This window comes from Cyprinus carpio, chromosome B18, assembly GCF_018340385.1.
Source record: "Cyprinus carpio isolate SPL01 chromosome B18, ASM1834038v1, whole genome shotgun sequence".
Classification (NCBI taxonomy): domain Eukaryota; kingdom Metazoa; phylum Chordata; class Actinopteri; order Cypriniformes; family Cyprinidae; genus Cyprinus; species Cyprinus carpio.
In genome coordinates this window covers 16,485,836-16,509,657 of record NC_056614.1, presented here as the reverse complement: position 1 = coordinate 16,509,657, position 23,822 = coordinate 16,485,836, and the positions used below count along the sequence as shown (strand labels likewise).

Below are 23,822 nucleotides of genomic sequence, written 5' to 3'. Positions count from 1 at the left end.
GAAACTACAAGACTGCTCAGCAGACAGTGTTGATCTGATTTAGAATGAGGAGGAAGAGGCGTGTTTCTTTTGCCCATCTACACCAGCATTCAGTTACTGGGAGGCTATGATTGTGTGGGATAGTCTGAAGAATGCTTTTATCTCGGGAGATTCAATTTGTTATATTTCTTGCCCTTTCAGCAGTAACAAAGATAGCCTAATAAATGTTTACAGATATATCCCACGTTGATGACAAATCTGAATTTTCAGCAGCCATTACGCCAATCTTCAGTCACTTACTGCATAAAAGTATGATTTTTTTTTTTATCTTACCCCAAACTTTTGAATGGTAGTGTATCATGGTTTCCACAAAAAGCAGGAAACCGTTTTCAACAACACTGATAAGAAGAAATGATTCTTAAGCACTAAATCAGCATATTAGAATGATTTCTGAAAGATCATGTGATACTGAAGACTGGAGTAATGAATTAACATTATATATTTAAAATAAAGAATGTGCAATTAATTATAGTTTCATTAAAGATGCTTTTAACCTGTTAGAATGATATATGACAACATATATATGCTTGTTTTGAGATGGACCAAGTCTAATATGGCTTTCCTCCAAATAATGTCCTGAAGTGGTATTTTACTTATGACAAACTAGTGGGCCACACAGTCAAACTGTGACTGCTTCATCCATCTTATGCACATGTATCTTATGCAAACAAAAGGTTCACCCATCATCGAAAGTAGCAAAAGTAAACAGAAGCATTCCATATACTAATATTTATCAAACAGACATATAAAATTTATCATAAAAATAAAAACTGTTCTTGTTTTTCCCCAATTGTAATGTTATATGAAAACTGTCATCTAAGATTTATCATAAAGACAGAGGCAGGTTTTCTTGCTTTATATCGGATAAGATATATTTAAAACATTGATAATTCCACACCAACAACAGTGAAATCATGATGGTTATTTACAAAGGATGTAAGCACACAACCGTTTTATAAAAACACAGTCTGACTGAATACAAAAATGAGGACATGTGGTAACAAGTCCAATATGTTGATCAAGGAAACTGAATGGCTGGTTTCTGTTGTCCAATTTGACATACAAAGCAAGGGTCAAGTGTCAATTTTTCATCAATAAATTAAAAAAGGAAACATTCCTCCATTTGGTCACAAAATTGAAAGGCAAGTATTGAATAAAGACAAGGTAGGGAACACTGATGTCCAAACAAGGCCCTCATCTGGGCGCAGATGGCTGGTTCATCTCAAGAATGTACAGACAAAGCCCTTTAAACCTTATTTTTAAGAGGTTACGGCATCAACACACACCACAGGGAAGACTGTTTCCCGTTACTTTGTCCAGGTGTGGTATGTGGCTGATCATACTGTGGGGTTTTTGCCTGAGTGAGGGGTTTGTTGCTGCTGTTGTTGAAGGTAAAGCGGCCGTTTCACTCTGGGTTTCCTGCGCTTGGGCTTGCTCTTGGCCTTGGTCAGTTGCACCACAAAGAAGGAAAGAACAACCATGGCACCAAGAAAGGCAAACATTGGGATGGTTTGGCCCACCTCTTGATTATAGCGGCCGGGCATTATTCCTGAGGAAAAACATAAACATGTCTTTTACTGCGATCCTTTGGCTGAAATCTAAAAGGCAATTTGTGGATGACTATTGGTTGATTACTTCCTAAACACAGCAAAAGTTCCTTCCTCACCTCCAGGGATGTCCCAGGCTCCACTTTCTCCAGGAGACAGGGGTCGAACCTGAGGCCGATACAGCCTCCCATTAGGCAAAACAACCTTGTCCATGTCCACTGACAGTAGCTTCTGGTGCTTCCACAGATTGCTGAGAAGAAATAAAAAATTAAAAAAACTTGTCAGATGTCAGTATTAAAAGACAATGCATCCAAATTTACATTTGTTTCACTGAAAGTGCAGTAGTTGAGAATGGCAGCAGTCTCATGTACTGACCTAGGAGCAGTCTCATTAAGTGGCTGGGGTTTAGCCCAAGACAGATGAGGACATGCAGGTAGAGGACGAGGCTTAGGGTCACCCAGATGAGCCTCCAGCACTTTGGAGTAACGGTAGAGGTGATTACCTACAAAAATAAATCATCATCATAATAAATCAAATTTATAAAAATGAACTAAATTCATTAAATTAAAATGAATTCATTAAATTAAATAACAAATAATGAATTAAATTAAAAGTAAATTACTTAAAAACTAATTAAAACAATGAATTAAAGATAATGAATAATTAAAAATGCACTAATAAATACAAATATAATGAATTAAATATCAATGAGTTAAAAATAATGAAATAAAGTTATAAACAAATTACTTAATTTAAAATATAAATAAATAAATGAAAATGTTGAAAAATAATGAATTAATGAACTGAAAATAATGCATTAAAAATAATAACAAATAAAATGACTAAATTTATTTTAAAAATATATATTAAAAATGATTTAGTTTGATAAAATTATTAATTAAAATGAACTGAAAATGCATTAAAATTGATTGAGAATAAATACAGTTCTGAAAAATTTTATAAATATTACCTTCCAATCTCTGTGGTAATGGCCTGTCTGTGCCTGTTGGGGGCACCATTCTGTTTTTAGAATGGGTCAGGCTGGGTGGAGTCATGCTATAGGAAGTGTACTGCAGCAGAGCATCCAGAAGCCAAAAACAGTCTAAAATGGAGAAAAGAGAACCCAGACTCGTTGAATTAAATTAACAAATCCAAAAATGTATATTTAGTGGGGCGAACTCTCTCTCTCTCAGAGTTGTTTGCTCAAATTGTGAGCTTGTATACACAAATGTCCATTACCTTTCTGTCTATGACTGTCATCAATGCAGTTGGAGTCTCCGTAGAGTGCTATACGGCCACCCCCCTCAGAGGGTGTTTGGTACAGTCCAAGCACAGGCACATTTTCCACCACTGCTGTCTCTTGTTTCAAGACCTCCAGACCTAGAAATTTGAGGATGTCAGATAACAATAACAAGAGAATTAAGAAAACAAGGGAGCTTTTAGCTGGTCTCCATGGACAGAGCAGTGATGAGAGGTGTACAATCACAGCAGGTGCCGTGTACCTTGATCCTTTAAAGTCTGCGCAATGACAATCCCATCCTCAGGAAAACGAGCAATGCTGCACCCCGATGCATAATACACTACAAGCAAAAAGACATGGTATATTATTATAAATCTTTTTTTCTATAATATTTTAGGCAAACTTGTCTCCATTAAAACAGTATACTCAATATTGTATTTAACAGGAAGCTATGTTTCCATCCTTTTTTATCAGGAAGTGACTAATCGATTTTGTTCTCTTCGACTCGTTGGATGGAAACAATGCTTTATTCGCAAATGTTTTGTGCAATGTTCCAGTTTTGTGTATGAATTAAATTAAATTGATATAGTTATGTTATAGTGAGAACTTATAGAGTCTTACTGTCATGATCTGCCATTGTGAAGTCTCCCTCATACAGACCGTCACTGAAGGCCATACCCCACACTGAGATCAGGTCATTCAAGGCTGGCACGTTAGCACCCCCTGTGTCCGGCATCCACCATTGCCTGCAAATGTGTAATGGACCTTTTAAAATAGGCCTTTTTTTGATAAACAAAACATGTTTACCCTAATTTGGACACTTTACTAAGAGCCCCTTTTAAAAAAAATTTTGTCAGAGCCAATAATAGAGACCATACAATTTCAATCCTCCCAAAATGACATTAGTTTTGAATTAGGGCACTTAAAAGCACTAATGGGAAGCACACTTTAATATAAATTAGGACAAAAAAAGTAGATGGCAATTAAAAAATTAGAGAAACATTACTAAAATTAAAATGTCAGGTACAATCACAGTTAAAAGTAATTAGCAAGGCAGTCTTGACAAATTTTTGTCTACTGAAATGCTAACTTTCTGTGCAAGTGGTTTTTTTTTTTTTTGCCTTATATTGTGTTGTCCAAACAGTCTGAGAACAACTGAAATATGAGATTTATCTAAACAAAGAATTTCTAAAAGGTTTCATGATTAAGGTAATAAGTAAAAAATATAAAAGAAACATTTCATATGACCTACAAATGCATAACAACTATTTTTAATATTATAAATGTAATAAGGTTTTATAACTTTTTTTCTTTAAACGTAAAAAAGAAAAAACATTTTTACTAGTGGACCCCACTGAACATTTACCAAGAGATACATGCAGTAAGGTCTTCTTTTAAAGGTAGAAATAGTGACAAAAGATTACGGTGCACCTTAATGTTCTCAGTACCTGGTGTTCTCGTCATAGAACTTCACTTTTCTCATGACTGATGTGTTGTACCAGTCACTGAAGATGATAAGAGACAGGCCGTTATCTATGTCTCTCCTCAACTTGGTGATTTCCTCTGGAAAATACTCTTCTTCACTGTCTACCATCAGCAAGGTTCCTATAAACATATAGAAACAGATCACAGTTGATTTCCATCACGGCTTATTACCACAAAACTAATTCATCTTCAAGACAGAATCCTTTATACAGAAAACACTCCATTAGATGAATGCCTACCATACTGACTGGCATCAAAGCATGTGATTGGTGCACCCAAGACTTCAACAAAGTAGCCCATGCTGCGAAGGTGCTGATACATGTCTCTAAAGTTAGTGTGAATATGATCACCATTCTTCAAATAAGAGAAAAACAACGTCATATACACACTTATAAGAAAAAAACTGCAGTAGCCCCTCACTGAAGAACACAAGATCCAGGGGGCGTGTTTGGATCCACAACTAGGGGGTGGAGAAGGGTAGGTTTAGGGATCAGGGTGGAGACGGGTAGGTTTAGGGGTCAGGGGGTGGAGAAGGGTAGGTTTAGGGATCAGGGTGGAGACGGGTAGGTTTAGGGGTGGAGATGGGTGGGTTTAGGGATCAGGGGGTGGTGACGGGTAGGATTAGGGGTCAGGGGGTGTAGACAGGTGGGTTTAGGAATCAGGGGCTGGAGACGGGTAGGGTTTGGAGGTGGAGATGGGTGGGTTTAGGGATCAAGGGGTGGAGATGGGTAGGTTTAGGGATCAGGGGGTGGTGACGGGTAGGTTTAGGGGTCAGGGGGTGTAGACAGGTGGGTTTAGGAATCAGGGGCTGGAGACGGGTAGGGTTTGGGGGTGGAGATGGGTAGGTTTAGGGATCAGGGGGTGGTGACGGGTAGGTTTAGGGGTCAGGGGGTAGAGATGGGTGGGTTTAGGGATCAAGGGGTGGAGATGGACAGGTTTAGAGGTGGAGATGGGTGGGTTTAGGGATCGGGGGTGGAGATGGGTAGGTTTAGGGGTCAGGGGTGGAGACAGGTGGGTTTAGGAATCAGGGGGTGGAGACGGGTAGGGTTTGGAGGTGGAGATGGGTGGGTTTAGGGATTGAGGGGTAGAGATGGGTGGGTTTAGGGATCAGGGGGTGGAGATGGATAGGTTTAGAGGTGGAGATGGGTGGGTTTAGGGATCGGGGGTGAAGATAGGTGGGTTTAGGGATCGGGGTGGAGACGGATAGGTCTAGGTATATGTAAGTTGGGAGGAGTTGGATCTGGATCCAACCACGCCCACTGGATCTTGTGCTGTGCAGTGAGTACCATCTGTAAATCGGGGTAAAAAGGTTTCTAGAAACAAGATATTAAATGCTGCCTTATACAGATTCTTTTTCACAGTGCAATGTATTTTCTAACCACTGACTGAATGTGGATTATTTTGGGTGGTCGAGGCTCACCAGTCAAGAGGATCATTCTTCATGCGCAGGTTGTCTCGAGGGAAGTAGCCAGGTGGGTAGCGTAGGTTGTGGTACTGATCCCACAGAACCCTCTTACTACGCGGAGGAGTGGGGACAATCTTTACCTTCACTGGTAACTTCACTGTAGAGGTCATCTCACCACCTATTCCTGACTGGATAAAAACACACAAAAAACAGACCACAGCAGGTCATGATCTCTAATTACACTACAGCAAAATGAAAGCAGTTTGGACATTTTCTAAGAAGTCTGAAAGCCTTCTAAGAAACTCTTAGAAGTTTAATAAACCAATAAAGAAGTGTGATCATTAACCAATAAAATTAATTTATGACTTAAGCAGAAGAGCCCTTTCTATTATCACCTTACTAGAGATATCAGGGACAGTACAGTTACTCACATCATTCTCTGCTGGTGAGGCCACTGTAACCATGACATGACCCTGAGCAATGCCTTCCCACGATGCAGCTTTCTTGGCTACAGATATGGAAACAGCCAGGTATCCGGCCCAGGGCCAGAGTACAGGCGAGTAAGACACAGCCACGTCCACATAATCCCCATTCTGAGGAAGGTAGGGTTGCCAGATGGGCTGCGGATTTAAAACATAACTGAGCTTCTTCAAATGGACCATGGATAGTTGAAAATACATTTTAATGTATAAAAAAGAGATTACACTGAATTGCAGGGAGTCTATTTTTTATTGCCTACCTTGTCCACAATCCTTCCAGTCACACCCATGCCATTAAGAATAGTCACGTTGACAATCGTCGGCATGCCACCGTAGTAAATAGGCTGAGAGCAGTAGGGCCACATGTACGGGCACTCGGTCAGATCTATGTAGCTCGGACTCAGGCTAGAGAATAATAAAAAAACACCATTAGAAATTCATTAGAGGATGATGGCCCACACTGAGAGCCAGTGCAATATAATGAACCAGGTCAAATCTACTCTATAATCAGGCTGGGACATAATTAAATCTTAATGAGCCTGCAACAGAGATGCTGGCTACATTTTAAATGGACTTTTATAATTCAGCATACATGAATAAGATAATGAAATCACCCATACGCGACCAGAATGCTAGTCAAAGAGCAGAACACTATATTTGTGTTTATGAAAGAGACATGCCTGGCTTGTGGCTTGTAGCTGTTAAGGATCTGGTAGGCTCTGAGTAAATCGAGTTTGCCATGGCCCTGCTCAAACATGTTGACGCCTGGCAGCCTGCGTGCTGAGGCGATCAGGGCCTGCTTCATACTGGCCGGGTTCACCAACTCCCTGTTCAACACAGTGCTGGAAAGACAAAAGACAATAAACATGGTTCTGTTAAATGGACAGGGGTTGATGGGATATCATTTCAGTGCAACCGCAGGTTGAGGACCGGAAAACAGACTTGAAAGAAACACTGGCACATGGTGCCTCAGAGGCCATAAAGCAAAGAGGCAGATGGGGTCAAGTACCTATGAGAGACTAATACAAATGAGAGCAATATATATGAAAGAGATAGAAAGGAAGGGAACTGAAGGAGGTCAAATGAAAACCTTATAAAGTGTAAACACCAACAAATTAGGTTAGCCCATCACAGTCTGAGAGTACATCAAATATATAGCAAAAGCTAAGACAGTAAAAGAGAAACTATGCCATTCAATTCCCTGTGGAAAATAAGATTGATTCTGACAATTCATTTGTTTCTTGATTTTCTTTTCTTGCAGGATCAATTTAATTTATTTTTCTAGGACAAAGGAAAAAAATAAGGCTTTTACGCAGAAAACCATAAGTTTCGGGGATTAATTTATTTAGTTCTACTTCATATCAGTTGTGTGTGAGTGGTGTTTATAGCAATAAATGTACAAAGTACAGGTGTGCCCACTATCAATCACTATCAGCAAACACGGACCTAATAATATAACCCTGATCTGAAACACTGATCAAAGTGGATATAAAATGTCCACAAGTAAACAGTTCTTTTAAATCCTACTATTAAGTATATAGGCCTGAAACCAGACGTGCCTAATTTAGGTGTTACAATTAGTTTTTAGTTCTAATAAATGCTGCTCTTTTGGACTTATGAACCAGTTCTTTTTTCCCTATTATCTTAATATTTTCGTGAAAAGTGCTACTTTTTTCATAAGCACTAAATTAGAATGATTTCTGAAAGATCCTAAGAGTGGAGTAATGGCTGTGAATGTTTATGCAAAGCAGTATTTTTGTTCATCTGTCTCACCTGGCCAGTAGCGTGACAGCCCCGGCCACTACAGGTGATGCAACACTGGTGCCAGAGAGAGAACGACAGCCCTCCTTCAATCCTGAGCCACGCACACCAGAGCCATATGTCACAATGTCAGGCTTCACCCTGCCATAGCCACCTGGCAGCTCCTGATCCAGATAGCACAGAAAGTTAAACAATGATTAAACTGAGCTGACAAGACAGACTGACAGATATTGTGATGAGTGGGAAAGAGAGCAACACGTTACATTCAATACCTCAGTGGAGACAAAATTCAGCATTCATACATGGCCAGCACTTCTTTATAATGGCTACTGGGATGCTGATAAGTTTGACTATTTAATATATTTAGGTAAATATTGTTTTTTATTTCAGTGTATATATATAAATATATGATATATATATATTTATTTCTGGCGGGGGAGGCCAGGAATCTCCAGATTTGTGTAGCAGGAGGTGTCTGTCTGCCCTTTTTAGGTCAGATCAAAATGCACAGACCTCTTGAGGCAGCTGCACAGGAAAAACGCGGTAATGTGATGTCACCAAAAGACAGAACGCACCCATGTTGTCATGCCTCGGGATGAGAATCTGGCAATGTTGTCCTCAAAATCAATCCCTCCAACACCAATAACATCCATCTGATCTGCTGGATTGTTCAGAGTTCTGGAACACCAAAAAAATTCTATCAATATCAATAGATATGTTGGGTATATTGGCCAACTGGCTTTTATTGGCTTTTCTTACCCATAGAGTGGGCCATCATTGCCAATAGCAGATACCATAATCACCTTGTTGGCTGTGAGCTCCCAAACCTTGTTAAACACAGAAGAGTTAAGCTTTTATTAGAGCAATACATTTCAGAGAGCATAAACTTTGATGTACAGGCCAAAATACACAGCACCTTCATTAAAATTTGAGCGCTTGAGAGGTTTCTCATTTGTAGCTTGCTTTGGACAATAGCACCTGCTGAATGAATAGATGTCAGTTTAATTTGTCCATACCTTATCAACAAATGGATGGTCCATAAAGTCTGGTCCTCCTATACTGAGATTTAAGACGTCTATCTTCTTCAGGATGGCATAGTTAAAGGCATCTAAGAACCAAGAGGTGTAGGATACCTAAGAAGAAACAAAAAAATAAGAATCATATTCAAAAAAATGATAGCTGAGCCCAGTAATAGAACTGGGCAGTATATTTTAAAAAGTTTACATTTTTTGAAAGAAGTCTCTAATGCTCAGCAAGGCTGCATTTATTTGTTTAAAAATACAGTAAACAACAGTAAATTGTTGAATACTATTACAAATGTAAAAACTTTACTATTTTAATGCTTTAAAAAGTGATTATTCCTGCAGTGACAACGTAGAATTATCAGCAGCCGTTAATCTAGTCTTAAAAGGACAGTTTACCCAAAAATGAAAATTGTCACACATATCATTTTTTTCCTTTTGCTGAACAGGTAACATGATATTTTTAAGAATGTAATTGACCAAACAGCTCCCGGTCCCCAATGACTTCCACAGTATGAACAAAAATACTATAGAAGTTGATGGAGACCAGAAACTTTTTGCTTAAGACACATTCTTCAAAATATATTTTGTGTTCAGCAAAAAAAGAAAAAAAGAAATTCATACACGTTTGGGTAAAAAAACTTTAGGGTGAGTAGGCTAATGACAAATTTCATTTGGGTAAACTATCCCTTCCTTAAGAAATCAATCTAATGTGCTGATTTGGGGCTCCAGAAACATTTCTTATTATCAATGTATTTTCTGTGGAAACTGTGATACTTTTTTTTTTCTAAATGAATAGAAAGCCCAAAAGAATTGCATATTAATATTAATATTAAAAATGTATTTACTGTTATTTTAATATGTAAAAGAATTTTGGTAGTTGTACATGATCATGGATTTGAGTGTTGTGTGCTACCTGGTTATTAGTAAAAACCCTGAAGATATGAAGCTCAGAATCAGGAGCGAATCCCTGGCACTCTCTCATGCTGGCAATAACCCCAGCAACAAAGGTACCGTGACCCAACCCTGAAGAAAGAATGCGACACAGACAAAGATTAAAGAATAATTAATGCTTGTAATCTGAACGATTCATCTGGAGTTTAGCATCTAAATTCACTCAGAGCGCAATAATGATTTATTAAAGAGCAGGTCAGATAGGTTTTTGAAAAATATCTCTTTTGCAGTTTATAACGTAGCTATTCTTAAATGAAAACTATCTGCAAAGTTAATCAAAAAAGTGTATGATAAATAAAGATATTGTCTCTCAAAAGAGAGAGTCGACTCAGAGTTACCGTAACGAGTCGTCATATTTTCGAATCTTTTGCCTGTTACCGGTATACGTCAGTGGGTAACACAATTGAATAATCCCCGCTTGCCCACGAAATACGAACAGAGTCTGACCTGCCCACAAACACTTCCACTAGTTAGTGTGTTTACATCATGTTGAGAAGAAAAGGATACCACATAAATACAATTCCAGCCAAACCTTTTTGTTGTGTGCATGTCATTTTATCAAGGACTGTTTCTCTAATCTTGGCTTTTATGTTCGTTGGCTTCTAATATTCTTAATTTTGACTAACAACCTCTCCGAACCACAACCTGTAAGTAGTACAATTGATACGTTACGTTATTTTCAATTGAGTGCTCAAAATATCAGGTTTTTGTGCTAATATGTGATGTATACATAGTGCAGCTTTAGGTTTCCAGGTAAAGCACCATATTACCGTCTTACTGAAGTAGTTCTGATAATTCACTGTGAACCCACTATTTCCAAAGAATATGTCGATTATTGTAGACTGACGTTGTTCTAATTATTTCGTTTTAATAATAAAGAATGTAGTGTAGCACACAGACTTTATAATCATTGTGAAATTGCTGTTTATTGTGCTGCACCAGCAGTTACAGGGTTAATGCGGGAGAGATGAGTGATTTCGGCTGGTGCTCCTGTGATACAACACAACTGCATTCTTACAAAAATTAAATACATAACCACCAATTTCTCACAGTTTAGCTACAAAACATTAGACATATTTTGGTTTAAAAACTGTATTGTTTAATCAGTTAGTCACGTTAGCACCTCGGCTAACGTACCTTCCATTATTGTTTTAAGTATTCCCAGTTTAGCATCTAAACTTTAGCTGTGGGCACGATTCGCTTGCATGAGTGTTTTTGTATTTTATGTCATTATAAGAACAGATTGGCGCACTATATTATTGTTTTATGTAAAGGTGCTTTGGTAAAGGTCAATGGTAGCACTGGCTTGACTCCTCTTTAGCCGCGTTTCCACTGTCGGGCCTGGGTTTTTTTTGGCCCGACAAAAACCTTGGGCCAAAGCGGGCCAGCTGGGGCTAGAGGAGTGGTTATGAACAAAGGTGGAGTTTCCCAGAGTCTGGAGAGTGTCAGCATAGCGGATCATTTCATAAAGCTACATCTATAACACCAGCATTAAACACTTTTTAAAAATAAGCGGAGCTCAAAACTCACTTTCAGTCAGTAGCGAGTGTTTGAAATAACTTGATCCGATGTGGATTATAATCACCATACGAGGCAGAAATATTTATAAGCGATGCAAAAGAATGCGCGATCGGCATTATCGTTACCATAGTAAACATGATAAATGTGACCATTTGAAGAAATCAGACATCAGCTTCTTATTCTCTATCAAAATCGTGTATTTATTTAGTAACATTTTATCCGTCATAAGTCTCGTCTCGAGAGTTTAGCTCCGCGTATAGCCTACGTCATAGAAATATAACAATGTTTTTTTGTTCGGGAGCTTTTATAAAAATATAGAAATTATCATTCTTTCTAAATGTGATATATAGGCTACTGTGACTACAAATAGCCTAAACAGAAACAGACTCGACTGAATAGCAGGCTATGTTCATAATGCTTTATTTCTGTGTGACTAATTTTCAATCCTGATAAATGTATTCATGATCAATGTATCACTTATTATAGTAAAACATTGATGCTTTTGGATTTAAATCTTTAACAAAGCATGCAAACAAACGGCCGCTTTTATCATGTTCGTTTTGTGATCGCGCTAGTTCCCGTGACTTATTTCTGATAACTTCTCTTTGTTGGTAAAATTATGTGGTTGCATGACGTTATTCCTGAGAGGCGTGTAAAGGGCGGGTTTTAGTGAAGCGCAGCGGAGCTTCTGGCACGACAGAAGCGCTATTTTGGCCTGGTGCTACAGGTCCGGGGCTATTAGCCCCGCTCGGCCCGTTTAAAGCACTGGCCCGACAGTGGAAAATCATGAAATGACTCCTCTCTGTACCAATCACAACAGGCTTGGCCAGCTGACCAATCAGAGCAGAGTAGGCTTATGGAAGGGAGGGGTTTGCTCCGAAAATACCATATGACCTGCTCTTTAAATGTTTAAACCTGTTTCATGACATTGTTTTGTGTCTTACCATCATCCAGTGTTTTCTCATTGGTCCAGTTGGTTCTTTCTTTAACATTCTTAAAGTGAGGGTGCTTCTCACTCAGCCCAGTGTCAAATACTGCTACCTTCACCCCAGAGCCTGCAAACGAACACAAACAGTAACACAAGCTTCATCGCTAACCTGATCTCCAAAAGTAGTAGGAAAAAAATTAATTACAACAGCCCATTCTTTAACACATACCAGTGTGTCCCATCTGCCAGAGTACATCTGCTTGCAGTATCTGGGCGACATGTCTGGGGATGGCCCGCAAGAGACGGCGACTGGAGTGTCTTCCAGTAGCATGCCAGAATCCAGAGCCCAGGGAAAGACTGGTTCTCCGGAGCGGCCTTGATGACTGCCACGACTGCCACTTCTGCACCCAGCGTGTGTCATTGCATGGTGACGCCCCATCAGTGCCCGCTAAAAGAGCAAAGGAATGAGAATTAGACTTCACCCAATTTGATCATTTTATTTGTGCCATTGATATAGTGTTATAAACAGTATAAAAGAACCTCTACTGACTGACACACTTCTGCCATCCCCATTAATATACCATAACACTAGCTAGTTAACATGGCAACATATTTAAATTAACTGAATTCAACAACACTAGGCCCAAGTGTGACAATACTGTAAACCTAGTAAAAAAAACAGATATTGTGATGAGTGGGAAAGAGAGCAACACGTTACATTCAATACCTCATTGAATACCAACCTAACCACACACTATCAACTGAATATTTACACATTTTTTCAAACAGAGCAGAGTCATGATAACAGTGATCAAACCTTTATACAGCTTTCATGCCTGTGTTCTCATGAATATTTACACATTTTTTCAAACAGAGCAGAGTCATGATAACAGTGATCAAACCTTTATACAGACACTTTTACATAGAAGAGTTGAGGTGAAGAGTAAAAAACCCACTCATAAAGTGCGGGTGCAGCATTTGGAAAGAAATCGTAGGCGTTTAAGCAGGCCAAACACTTTGACCAACTCTGACATGTCAGTCTTCCTCTCTGGCTGATTACTGCTCATTAATTCCCCCTAAAGCTATACAGATGAGGCTAGTGCATATACTGTAATTATATTACATTTCAATCCCCCACTCATGCTCTTGTAGAGCTGACCCCGACATCATTTAAATGATAATTACTTGCATATATGCTCTCAAACTGTGACCAGGGGTTATTCTTAGAGGCACTTTGGTTTCAGTAATAAGAACAAAAATACATCATTAGCTGCTATTAGTTGGGTCTCTTTCTCTAAGCTGTGCTATGTATAGACATGGTTGAAGAGTGAGAGACACTAGCGTGTGTGGGAGCCAGACTGATAAGCAGCTCCTTGAGAATTATTCCAGAGTGGTGCTGTCTGCAAAAATACATTTTAGCTATATTGTGAGAATGTGAATTGCAATCAAACTGAGCACCACATAATAATGAATCTGAAACTTTATTGGGTTCTCCTCCATGAGCACAACCAGTGATGTCCAATTCAAGAATGGACTTACTAAATATGGCTCTTTTCAATGAATCAAAAGAACCAACTGGAGAATCAGACAGCACTGAACACAAAATTCATTGACTCCATCAATCAGACAACTACACAAAATCTTGCAGTAAACATCAGAAAAGCATTATACAGAAGCCGCGTAGCTTGTTTAGGATGCTGGTAAAGGAAAACATGAATAAAGAGAAAGTCATTCTCTTATTATACCAATCACTCTCCCAGAGACTCAACACCGAGAGCAGATTTGCATATAGGTGCAATTTCTTTTTTTATTCTAGTGGTGGGAAAATCAGTGTGCAAAGACAGGACATTCTTTCACCTCAAACACGTCTGAAAGCCATTTCCTTCACCCCATGCAGTAAATAAACACTTCCTATTTGGTTCACCCCCGCTGATGACTTTCCTCCCTACAGTCACCCCAAAGAGAGCCGGGGAGGAACAAATTGCATGTAACCTGTGTGACCTGTGCACAGCACTGCAGGGTTTGATTTATAAATATAATGCTATGTACTAAGAATAGTATGTTTTAATAATAATAATAATGAACTTTATTTTATATAGTGCCTTTAAAAGTAACATCTCAAAGCGCTTTACATAAAAAAAATATGAAATTAAAAAATACACATAACATTGCAGGCAGTAAAAAACTAATCAAACAATAAAATAAAAAGCCAATATAATAACAAACGAAGTAAATCACATGAATCACATAAAAAGGGACGATTTAAAAACACTAAGGGATTCTACATTCCTAATCTCAGAGGGCAGGGAATTCCACAATTTAGGAGCCAAAGAAGAAAAAGCCCGATCACCAATAGTTTTTAACCGTGTTGTTTGGACAGTTAAAAGACCAGCTTCAGAAGAGTGTAGAGTAGGAGTGTAGGGGGTTAAAAGCTCACACAAATATTGAGGGGCCAAATTATTCAAGGCCTTATAAGCGAGCATGAGAATTTAAAAATCAATACGAAAACTAACAGGAAGCCAGTGCAATTTTTCAAGGATAGGTGTGCTCCCTTGCACTGGTCCTAGTCAAAATTCTAGCAGCTGAATTTTGTACCAACTGTAATTTACTTAGCGTAGCTTTGGAAACTCCAGCCAGCAAAGCATTACAATAATCAATACGTGAAAAAACAAAAGTGTTGCTTAACTTTTCAGCCACCGAGAAAGTCAACATGGGATGTAATTTGGCAATGTTTCTGAGTTGAAAAAATGATGCTTTGACTGTGTTACGAACATGATGATCAAATGTTAAATTGGCGTCAAATATCCCCACCAGATTTTTTAGTTTAGTTTGGAATTGTAAAGCAGAGCCATCCATACTTAAGGTTATGGACTCTGCTTTACGCAACTGATGAGGTGAACCAATAAGCAATACTTCAGTCTTGTCACTGTTTAGACAGAGAAAATTTTCAGACATCCATTTTTTAATTTCCGTAAAACATTGAGAAAGAAGAGACACAGGCATATTGACATCAGGTTTTGAATGCATGTAGATCTGAGTGTCATCAGCATAAAAGTGAAAGTTAAGACCAAATGTTCTTAAAAGTTGGCCAATTGGAAAAATGTAAATACTAAAAAGTAAAGGGCCCAAAACTGATCCCTGGGGAACACCAGAGTGCACCACACCGACCTCAGACTTGCAATCCCCCATCACAACAAAGTGCTTGCGATCAGAGAGGTAGGACTTAAACCACTTTAATGCAGAATCAGAAACTCCAAAGATGGTCTCTAAACAAATGATTAAAATAGAGTGATCTATAGTTTCAAAAGCGGCACTAAGATCAAGAAGAATCAGTATAGATAGACTGCCAGAATCAGAAGCCATTAACAAGTCATTAGTGACCTTAACTAACGTTGTTTCAGTGCTGTTGAGTTTAGGGAATCCAGACTGAAGTGGCACAAAAAGATCATTAGAGGAAAGATGAGAAAGCAATTGAGAAGCCACTGTTTGTCCTAAAATTTTGGCGAGGAATGGAAGATTAGAGATGGGACGAAAACTATTCAGATTATCAAAGTCCACGTTGTTAGTTTTTGGTACAGGGGTGACAGCAGCAATTTTAAGTGCTGCTGACACAACACCACTGCACAGAGAGCCATTGATAATTCTCAAAACAACAGGACAAAGGGAATCAAAACATGATTTAAACAGACAAGATGGAATCAGATCAATTCTGGAAGTTGAGGCTTTCAGTTTTGAAACCATATTACATAGAGACTGGGAGTCATGAATAGCAAAGTTAGAGAGAGAGATACCAGAAAATGCATCAATATTTAAGGAGGAGGCAGCAGAAGTATGAGTGGTAACAATGTGGTTACGTATATTATCAATTTTGGTGCTAAAAAACTCCAAAAACATATTACAAAGGTGAGTTGAAGCAGGAACATTAGAGAGGCTGTGATTTTTAAGGAGCTTGTTGATTGAGTGAAACAGTTGTTTAGGGTTTTTCTGATGGCTGACAATTATCCGAGAAAAATAAACAGATCTAGCTGACATAATTTCACCCTTATATTCAAGTAAGCTGTCTTTCCAGGCCTGGTGATGAGTTAAATCTGATATGCGCCATCTACGCTCCATTTTACCACACAAAGCCTTCATAGCACGCAGATCATCATTGTACCATGAAGCGGAGTGTGCAAAAGAAACAGATCGAGATTTCAAGGGAGCCAGCGTCTCCAGAACAGAATTCAACACAGAAACGTTATCATCCAGATCATCAGATAGAGAATCACAACTTTAAAAAAAAGTGTCAATAAAACCTGAAAAATCAGTGGGCTCAATAGATCTCCACTTGTGATAATTAATGATGCGAGAAGCGGTAGTGTTCATGTGCTGGAAACATGTTAGAAAAAAGACAGCACGGTGATCAGACAGACCTAAATCAGAGGTTGACAACTGAGACACAAATGAACCATTTGAAATCACAAGGTCTAAAGTGTGGCCTTGGTCATGTGTAGGACAGTCCACGAGTTGGTTTAATTCAAAGCACTCCAATATGGACAAAAAGTCTTTTGTTATTTTGGTGTGTTTTATATCCATATGGATGTTGAAATCCCCCAGGAGAAGAATTCTTTCAAATCTGAGGCAGAGAAAAGACAACATATCTGATACTTCAGATAAAAAGTCTTTAATTGTCTTAGGAGGCCTGTAGACTGTAGCCACTGCAGTAGAGAGGAGCGCAGAAACACTCAAAACAAAACATTTGAATGAGTCAGATTTGGGGACAGCCACGGGACACATGTTGAACTGTTGATTGTGCAACACAATGATACCCCCACTTCTACCAGAAGAATGCGGGAGATCAAATAATCCATAGCCAGCAGGAGTCAGTTCATTAAAAAGAAGACCAGATTCTTTGTGCCATGTTCCTGTTAAACAGACAAGGTCCAGCTTTTGTTCTAAAATAATGTCAGATGAAATAACAGCTTTGTTGTTGACAGAGCGAGCTTTAAACAGTGTTGATTTCAGCAGACAGTGGGGAGCAGATGAATCCGATGCAACCTCCACATGCTTGAGTGCTGATAAGTTATTAAAATCAACCCCTGTAGGTCTAAACAGCAGTCTATGGGGTTTGCGCAGAAATGTCGGATAAGCGACAGGTTTAGATGTTGAACATAAAAAACTACGCCTTGAAGAGCGATGTATGTAACGCTTAGGTCGCAGTATTCCAACATGACTGCAGAGAGCACGTTTGTCATTCGCCATGTCTAAATGTCCATTCAGGTTCAACAACTGGCAAGCAGTGTACATGAGAGCCATTTGGGGAGGGTGCACACCAACAGCAGCCTCACAGTGGTGTTAGCAATGTACGTCCTGGGCCAGGCAACAGAAGAGTAAATTCCAGTAAACAGTACTCAGAGATAAAAGCAGTAATCCAGCATGCAAAGCATGATTCCACATCACAGTAGAATAAAAAGACATAGTCTTCACTGGCTCATAGCCAAAGAAACTACTTAAAATAAACGGGAGAGAGGAGCGGCAGCCAAACGCGCCAGCGTGCCCTTTCAACCGGAAGTCTTTAGTACATTACAGTAAGGCATAGTACAGTATTATAACAGTATTATGCTCATGATCTCAATGCTCAAGTGTTATGAGAGTAAAGTACTACTTACAGTCAGTCAGTTTGAGGCTGCGGAGGACCATGCGCTGGGGCGTCACTCGTTTGATGTAGGGGTGGTCCTGCAGGATGAGCAGGCTACTGCGGGTGTCCTGCCGGATCTCCACCACTTCAAAGTCACTGGGGTAATCGCTGGCAGGATTGTCCCGCCGTACGATGCGCCAGTTCACCGCATCCACATCTCGCAGGGCAGTGCTGATGAAATCGCTGCGTGCTTTGGCTGTGAAGTACCCATTAAATGCAACAATGTACTCTAGAAAAGTCAAAGAGAGAGAACAGAAGATATTGCAAAATCTCACAGGACAACTGCACTTCTATTTACTGAGTAATGCAACTTCAGCAAGGCTTAGTATTCACTTGGGCATTGGGCCCAAACAGAGACAGAGCGAGATGTCCAGTCATCATTCAAATCGATTCAATCTTGCATCAACAACCACAATAGAGTCTTTAACAGAAATAACGTTGGTGGAGTGAAATTGTAGGACAGGGTGGGTACTATCAGTATGCCTTGAAATATGGCCGTCCTCCAGAGGGTTTGACGTAAATTATAACAAAGCCAACAGTACATGGGGAATGCAAAGCAATGCAATGCAATACAGACTACATTAAGAGTTTAATGGCATAAAATGAAAATTCGGCATAAAATTATTTTTCTAAAATGCATGTGAACAATTCATTCATGCACATTTTTCAAATGACCATAATTCTTAACCAAAACGTCATATCAAATATACTTTCTACATCTATTGCTGTTGACATTTAAAGCTGCATGTCCAATCATTTAAGCGCATTTATCTATAATTAGGTAGAAGCTAATTCTAGTAGACAGATATCGACATGAATGGGAAGCATGCAATCATCCTCGATCCATGAACAAATCTCTGCGAAGCAAAAGAAAATACAACCCAGACTCAAGCCAACTGAACTGGATTTGCGTGGTACCTTTATGGCTATAGAGCATAGAACTATAAAAAAAATATATATATTTTTTAATGATGAACCACTTAATGTCTTTCTCCTGAAGGAAACCAGAAATGGAGTCAGATTAGCAAATGTTCTTTGTTCAAAAAAAACTGAATTTACATGAAACTTAATGCTGAACAAATAAAACTGGAACTATTGCTACATAAAATTTCCTTGCCACAATTCATAGCTTAGGGTGAGGGAAGTGGGAATGAATTAAACATTAAATGATGGCACAAAGGCCGCATTTATAGAGCAGCAATCAGGCCACTATAAATAACATGTTACGTTCTGGTCTTGTATACCCCACATCCACACCACACCCAAACTAGTGAAATGTGCGCCCTTTGAAAACAACGCTGGACTCTGATTAAGTCTTAGGAATGTATTGCCAACAGTCTGGCCCAGCCGCCAGCAAACACGCACAAACACAGATCAGAGGGCACAATCCAGCCAATGAATGGACAGAGCTGCAGCACAGTGGATTACATTTCACTAGCGCTGTTTGACTTAAAACGCTCACGTTTAGTCCTGCCCTAAATTACAACGGGAAGGGCAACAGCTGCTTTAAATCCTCAATAAACTCCATAAACAGCTATCAGCTATCCACAACTCCATTGATAGCGGATTTCCAGTGTAATAAAATGTCATTATCAACACTAAAAAGTAAATTACAGCACTAAATGACATGCTAAATGTACACAATGTCTGAACATGTTGTAGTCAACGAGGAATTGTTCTCCTGACGGTCAAAACACAAACCTTGAATAACTGGCTAAGTATAAGCCCAATTAATCATACTTTTGTTACAAACACAGTGAGACAACATTATTAATTTACAACAATGACATTACTTACCATGCTTGACCACTTTGGTAGAAAAGTCCAGTTTCAGTGTGAGCTGCGAGCAGTTTGGGCTTAAGAATGCATCAGCATTTAGAGGAGAAGGAAAGGGTGTTGAGAACGGTCCACTGTCTTCCTCTGTGCCCACCACAGGCAATCGACCCCCTAAAAAGGCCACAAGCAAGCACAGCCATACAATCATGGTCCCTGCAGTCCGTTTCTGGTCATTGCCCATTTAAAGATACATGTGTCCTCAAAGCTAACAAACGTGAATGGGCATTTGCAGTTTTGAAATGGTTTAAGTCCAGAATGCAGAGAAGCCTGAATAACACATGGCTCAAGTTTTCATTTCTTTCGCCGTTTTCTCTCATTGTGTGTTTGTGGTCCAGTGGAGGTGATCAGTGTGGCAGCCTGAGGAGGAGGAGGGGGGCCATCTTCACAAAGAGTAAAACAGTCTACTGGAGATCAGGAGGGGTGTTCATCTGGTAACGGTTTTCCTCACAGTGACCAAATGGTTTTATGCTTTCTGCAGACAGAGAAAAGACAACAATAGTTTTGTTTAGCTAGTTTCTGGAAAAACAGTCAACTGATACTTTTACTTAGCGAGGAGGATGCATTAAATTTATCAACAGTAACAGTAAAGACATTAATCCTGTTTTTAAAACTTTCGACTCAAAGAATCATGAATGTCTCACAGTTTCATAAAAATAAACAGAATAAATGTCTTCAACATTGATAATAAGAAATGAGCAGCAAATCAACATATTAAACTGATTTCTGGAGAATCATGTGACTGCTAAAAATTCAGCTTTGCTACAGGAATAAATTACATTCTAAAAAATATTCAAAGAGAAAACAGTTACTTTAAATTGTAACCGTATGGTTGATCAAATAAATCCAATGTTGGTGAACATAATAGACTTTCAAATACATGAAAATACCTTATTTTTGAACAACAGTCCAGACATTCAAAAGGACAATGACTATTTATTGGGCTAAATATTTGACGCTTATTGTGGGACTTTTTGTATAGAGGTTTATATCTTCCACTGAAGCTCAAGATGCTTTTTAGCTCATCTCAAACTATGCTGGAGAACATGATCATCAGGTTTTACGCAAACTTGTGGGGTTCATGCAGGTCAAGCACTGCCATCATTAAGGACATCTAGAATGGTGCTTATAATCCACCACATAATATCGTGAGAGACATTTTTATCAAAGCAAGGTCCCCCACCCACAGGCACACATCCAGAGGCTTAATTCACCACTAACCCTGGGATGTGAACGCCTGTCCTGCAAAAGGTGGGCTTAACTCGGATGGGCTGAGCTGTTATGCAACTCAGTTTTACATCCGTAAGACCTAAGCCCTAACATGCACACCATGCGGTTCTTTACTACAGACAAGACCATCCTTGCTGGTCACAGATACACGCAGAATGGGTGCAAGGCTGTAAAATGATTGTAAAGACACAAATACTGACTTGTGTCAACAAGACAAGAAAAAAAAAATGCTTTTGAAGTTGCCATGAAACAGAAGTTGTGATATTCCTTCCGTGTATATCATAGTGAATTTCTAGCAAGAAGAGGGAAAAAAGGAGGCAAAGACTTCTTTTTTTTTTTAATTAATTGAATCGTTGTCGTTTGATATTGGTACAGTCTCATGTGAGTGACAGGTTGTCCCGACAGACTTCCCTCTGATGATGTATGCAAGACTTCTCCATCATTTAGTTCATTTAAACACCGTTCCTGCAACTTCCACATCCAAGACGCTCAGAAATGTGTAAATGGTTCATACAAAGAAAAAGCGGTTCTCACTGCATCCATTTCATCGCAACTTTAAAGGTGGCCAAAATAAAGAGAATGTGATCTTCACAAAATCTGTTTACTTTGATTCTGTTTGTGGATAAACACAGTCTAGGATGATAGTGTTACAGGCTTAAGTAGTAATTCACCCCAAATACCCAGTTTGACTTATTTTCTTTTGTAGATTTAGGCAGAATGAAGCTGTTATTCTCTGTGACATCTTCTTTCGGTGAGTAAATGACAATTTTCATTTGGGGTGAATCATCCCCTCAGAAATTTTTTTTTTTTTTAAATCTAAAGCCACTAGACTTTTATCGAGCAAAAAAAAAAAAAAAAAAAAAAAAAAAAAAAAAAAACACCAGTCGCTTATTTCAGACAAAGGGCTAAATATTTTCAGCTAAAGTAGTAGGAAAAAAAGACCTGAAAAAGGCATTATTTTCTTAGCCAAAAGCACTAGTCTTTTAACAACATACAGAAACAATTTCATAACTAAATAGTAGCTTAAGTGATAATCTTCTTCTGATAATGTCCTTTTATTTAAAAAAATAAATAAATAAAAAAATCAGCACTTGGAACAAAGCCTTCACATCGACACTAACAGTATTGTGTATTGGATGCAATGTTCAAGGTGGAAGTGGACTTTGAGGTCGGTGTATAGATGGACTGTTTCGGTACTGTTCACAAAGCTTTGTCTGATGGACAGATCTGAAATTATTGAACATCTTACTTTTAACAATACATTGCACACAAGCTAATGACAACAGCACTAACGCTGGCAGTCTTGTTAGCTAAACCATCAACCAAACCATCAAGTTACGCTGCGCAAAGCAGTTTGCCAGTATTTCTCATTATTTACGATCCTCTAAATCTAAAAAAAAAGCTTCAAGTTTTTTTGTTTATTTTTCGCTAGAACAGACAAACATGTGGTCTCGTTACCTTCCTGCTACAAGCTAACAGCTAGCTGAGCAAAGCATTACCATAAGAGTTCCCACACACAACCAACAAGCCCATATTATACTTACAATGTACAGAATGTACAATGATGGTGCAGGAAATGATTAATTCCCGGAATATGTCGTCTAAAATATATTGTATCTTGGCTTTAGTCGGATTAGAACTATACACAAGCTAATGGCGTAAGCTGTAAGACTGTAACGTGAGAAAACTGGTATTAAACAAAACAAGAAGTAGCCAATTATCAAGCGCTACGTCACGTCTCGACGCGGAAGGGATAGGCGTTCAGCCAATAGAAAACGTTTATAACTTTATGCTTCTATTCGATTGGTTATTGCGATAACATAATAATAATGTGCTTTAGAAGCAAGCATGTTAAAGGTGCATGCAGTGATTTACCCTCACTGGAATTTTTTTAACGAGTTGAACAGTAAAAAAGTGTACTAAAATCATATATGTCATAGCCCGATAAGTAACCTAATAAAGCTGTTTTATTTTACATGGAGTGGGTCGCATTATAGGTGCCCACAGGTTCAGATTGCATGACAAGCGGCATACAGTATAGTAATAATTTGCTGCCAGTTCTTGAGCTGGTTTAGGATGATTTCACTGGTCTAATCTGGTGTTCATCAGGTCCAGTTGTTAGGTTCATTGTTGTCCCAGCTTGGCCAGACTTAAGTTACACTACTTTATTTGGTCATCCAGTCTGGCTTTGCTGGCAGTGAAACAATAGTCTATATATTTAGTTGTACATTTGTTGTCAAGACCCTCTAATATGATCAAAATCTTATTCATAACCATCCGTTTATTATTAATACACACACTCATCAGAGGTAGCAGCTGAAGCAATGTAAATCCAGCTACATTTTTACACGTATACATAAATACTTTTTGATTTTATGGATCAGTTTTGAATGCTTCCAGATTATAACTTGAATTCCTTTTAAATGTATAAGAATACAATAAACACTACATTTGACATAAATACTATATTATAGATCAGTGGTATTGTAACATTTTATGAGCAGATGAAAGTAATAAATAATACAAATTATTTCAAAAATCCATTTTCAAGTTTCAGTAACTGCCTAAAGACCCACTCACTACAAAGACAATAACTATAACAGTCACGATACAGAGGAAACAGATAAAGTGTTTTAATAACTCAGATTTTCTGGCCTGCAATGGACATTAAGAAAATTTGATAATGTCCTTTTATCTGCAC

At 38.7% G+C, this 23,822-nt stretch overlaps 1 protein-coding gene across 1 annotated transcript; it reads right to left on the bottom strand.

The window, feature by feature from the left end:
- Positions 1 to 879: 879 nt before the first annotated feature.
- LOC109108692 (membrane-bound transcription factor site-1 protease-like) lies at positions 880 to 22,823 on the bottom strand. Its single transcript, XM_019121793.2, has 23 exons — positions 22,666 to 22,823; positions 19,856 to 20,366; positions 18,030 to 18,287; positions 12,611 to 12,829; positions 12,398 to 12,508; positions 9,895 to 10,004; positions 8,973 to 9,089; positions 8,716 to 8,783; positions 8,532 to 8,634; positions 7,969 to 8,120; positions 6,876 to 7,037; positions 6,456 to 6,600; positions 6,148 to 6,336; positions 5,732 to 5,904; positions 4,551 to 4,666; positions 4,275 to 4,431; positions 3,448 to 3,572; positions 3,089 to 3,166; positions 2,826 to 2,966; positions 2,557 to 2,688; positions 1,962 to 2,088; positions 1,706 to 1,836; positions 880 to 1,588 (listed from the first exon to the last, which is right to left on the bottom strand). Exons 2-23 carry the CDS (start codon positions 20,073 to 20,075, stop codon positions 1,377 to 1,379), a joined length of 3,246 nt encoding a protein of 1,081 aa, XP_018977338.1. The 5' UTR covers positions 20,076 to 20,366; positions 22,666 to 22,823; the 3' UTR covers positions 880 to 1,376.
- Between the last annotated feature and the right edge of the window lie 999 nt (positions 22,824 to 23,822).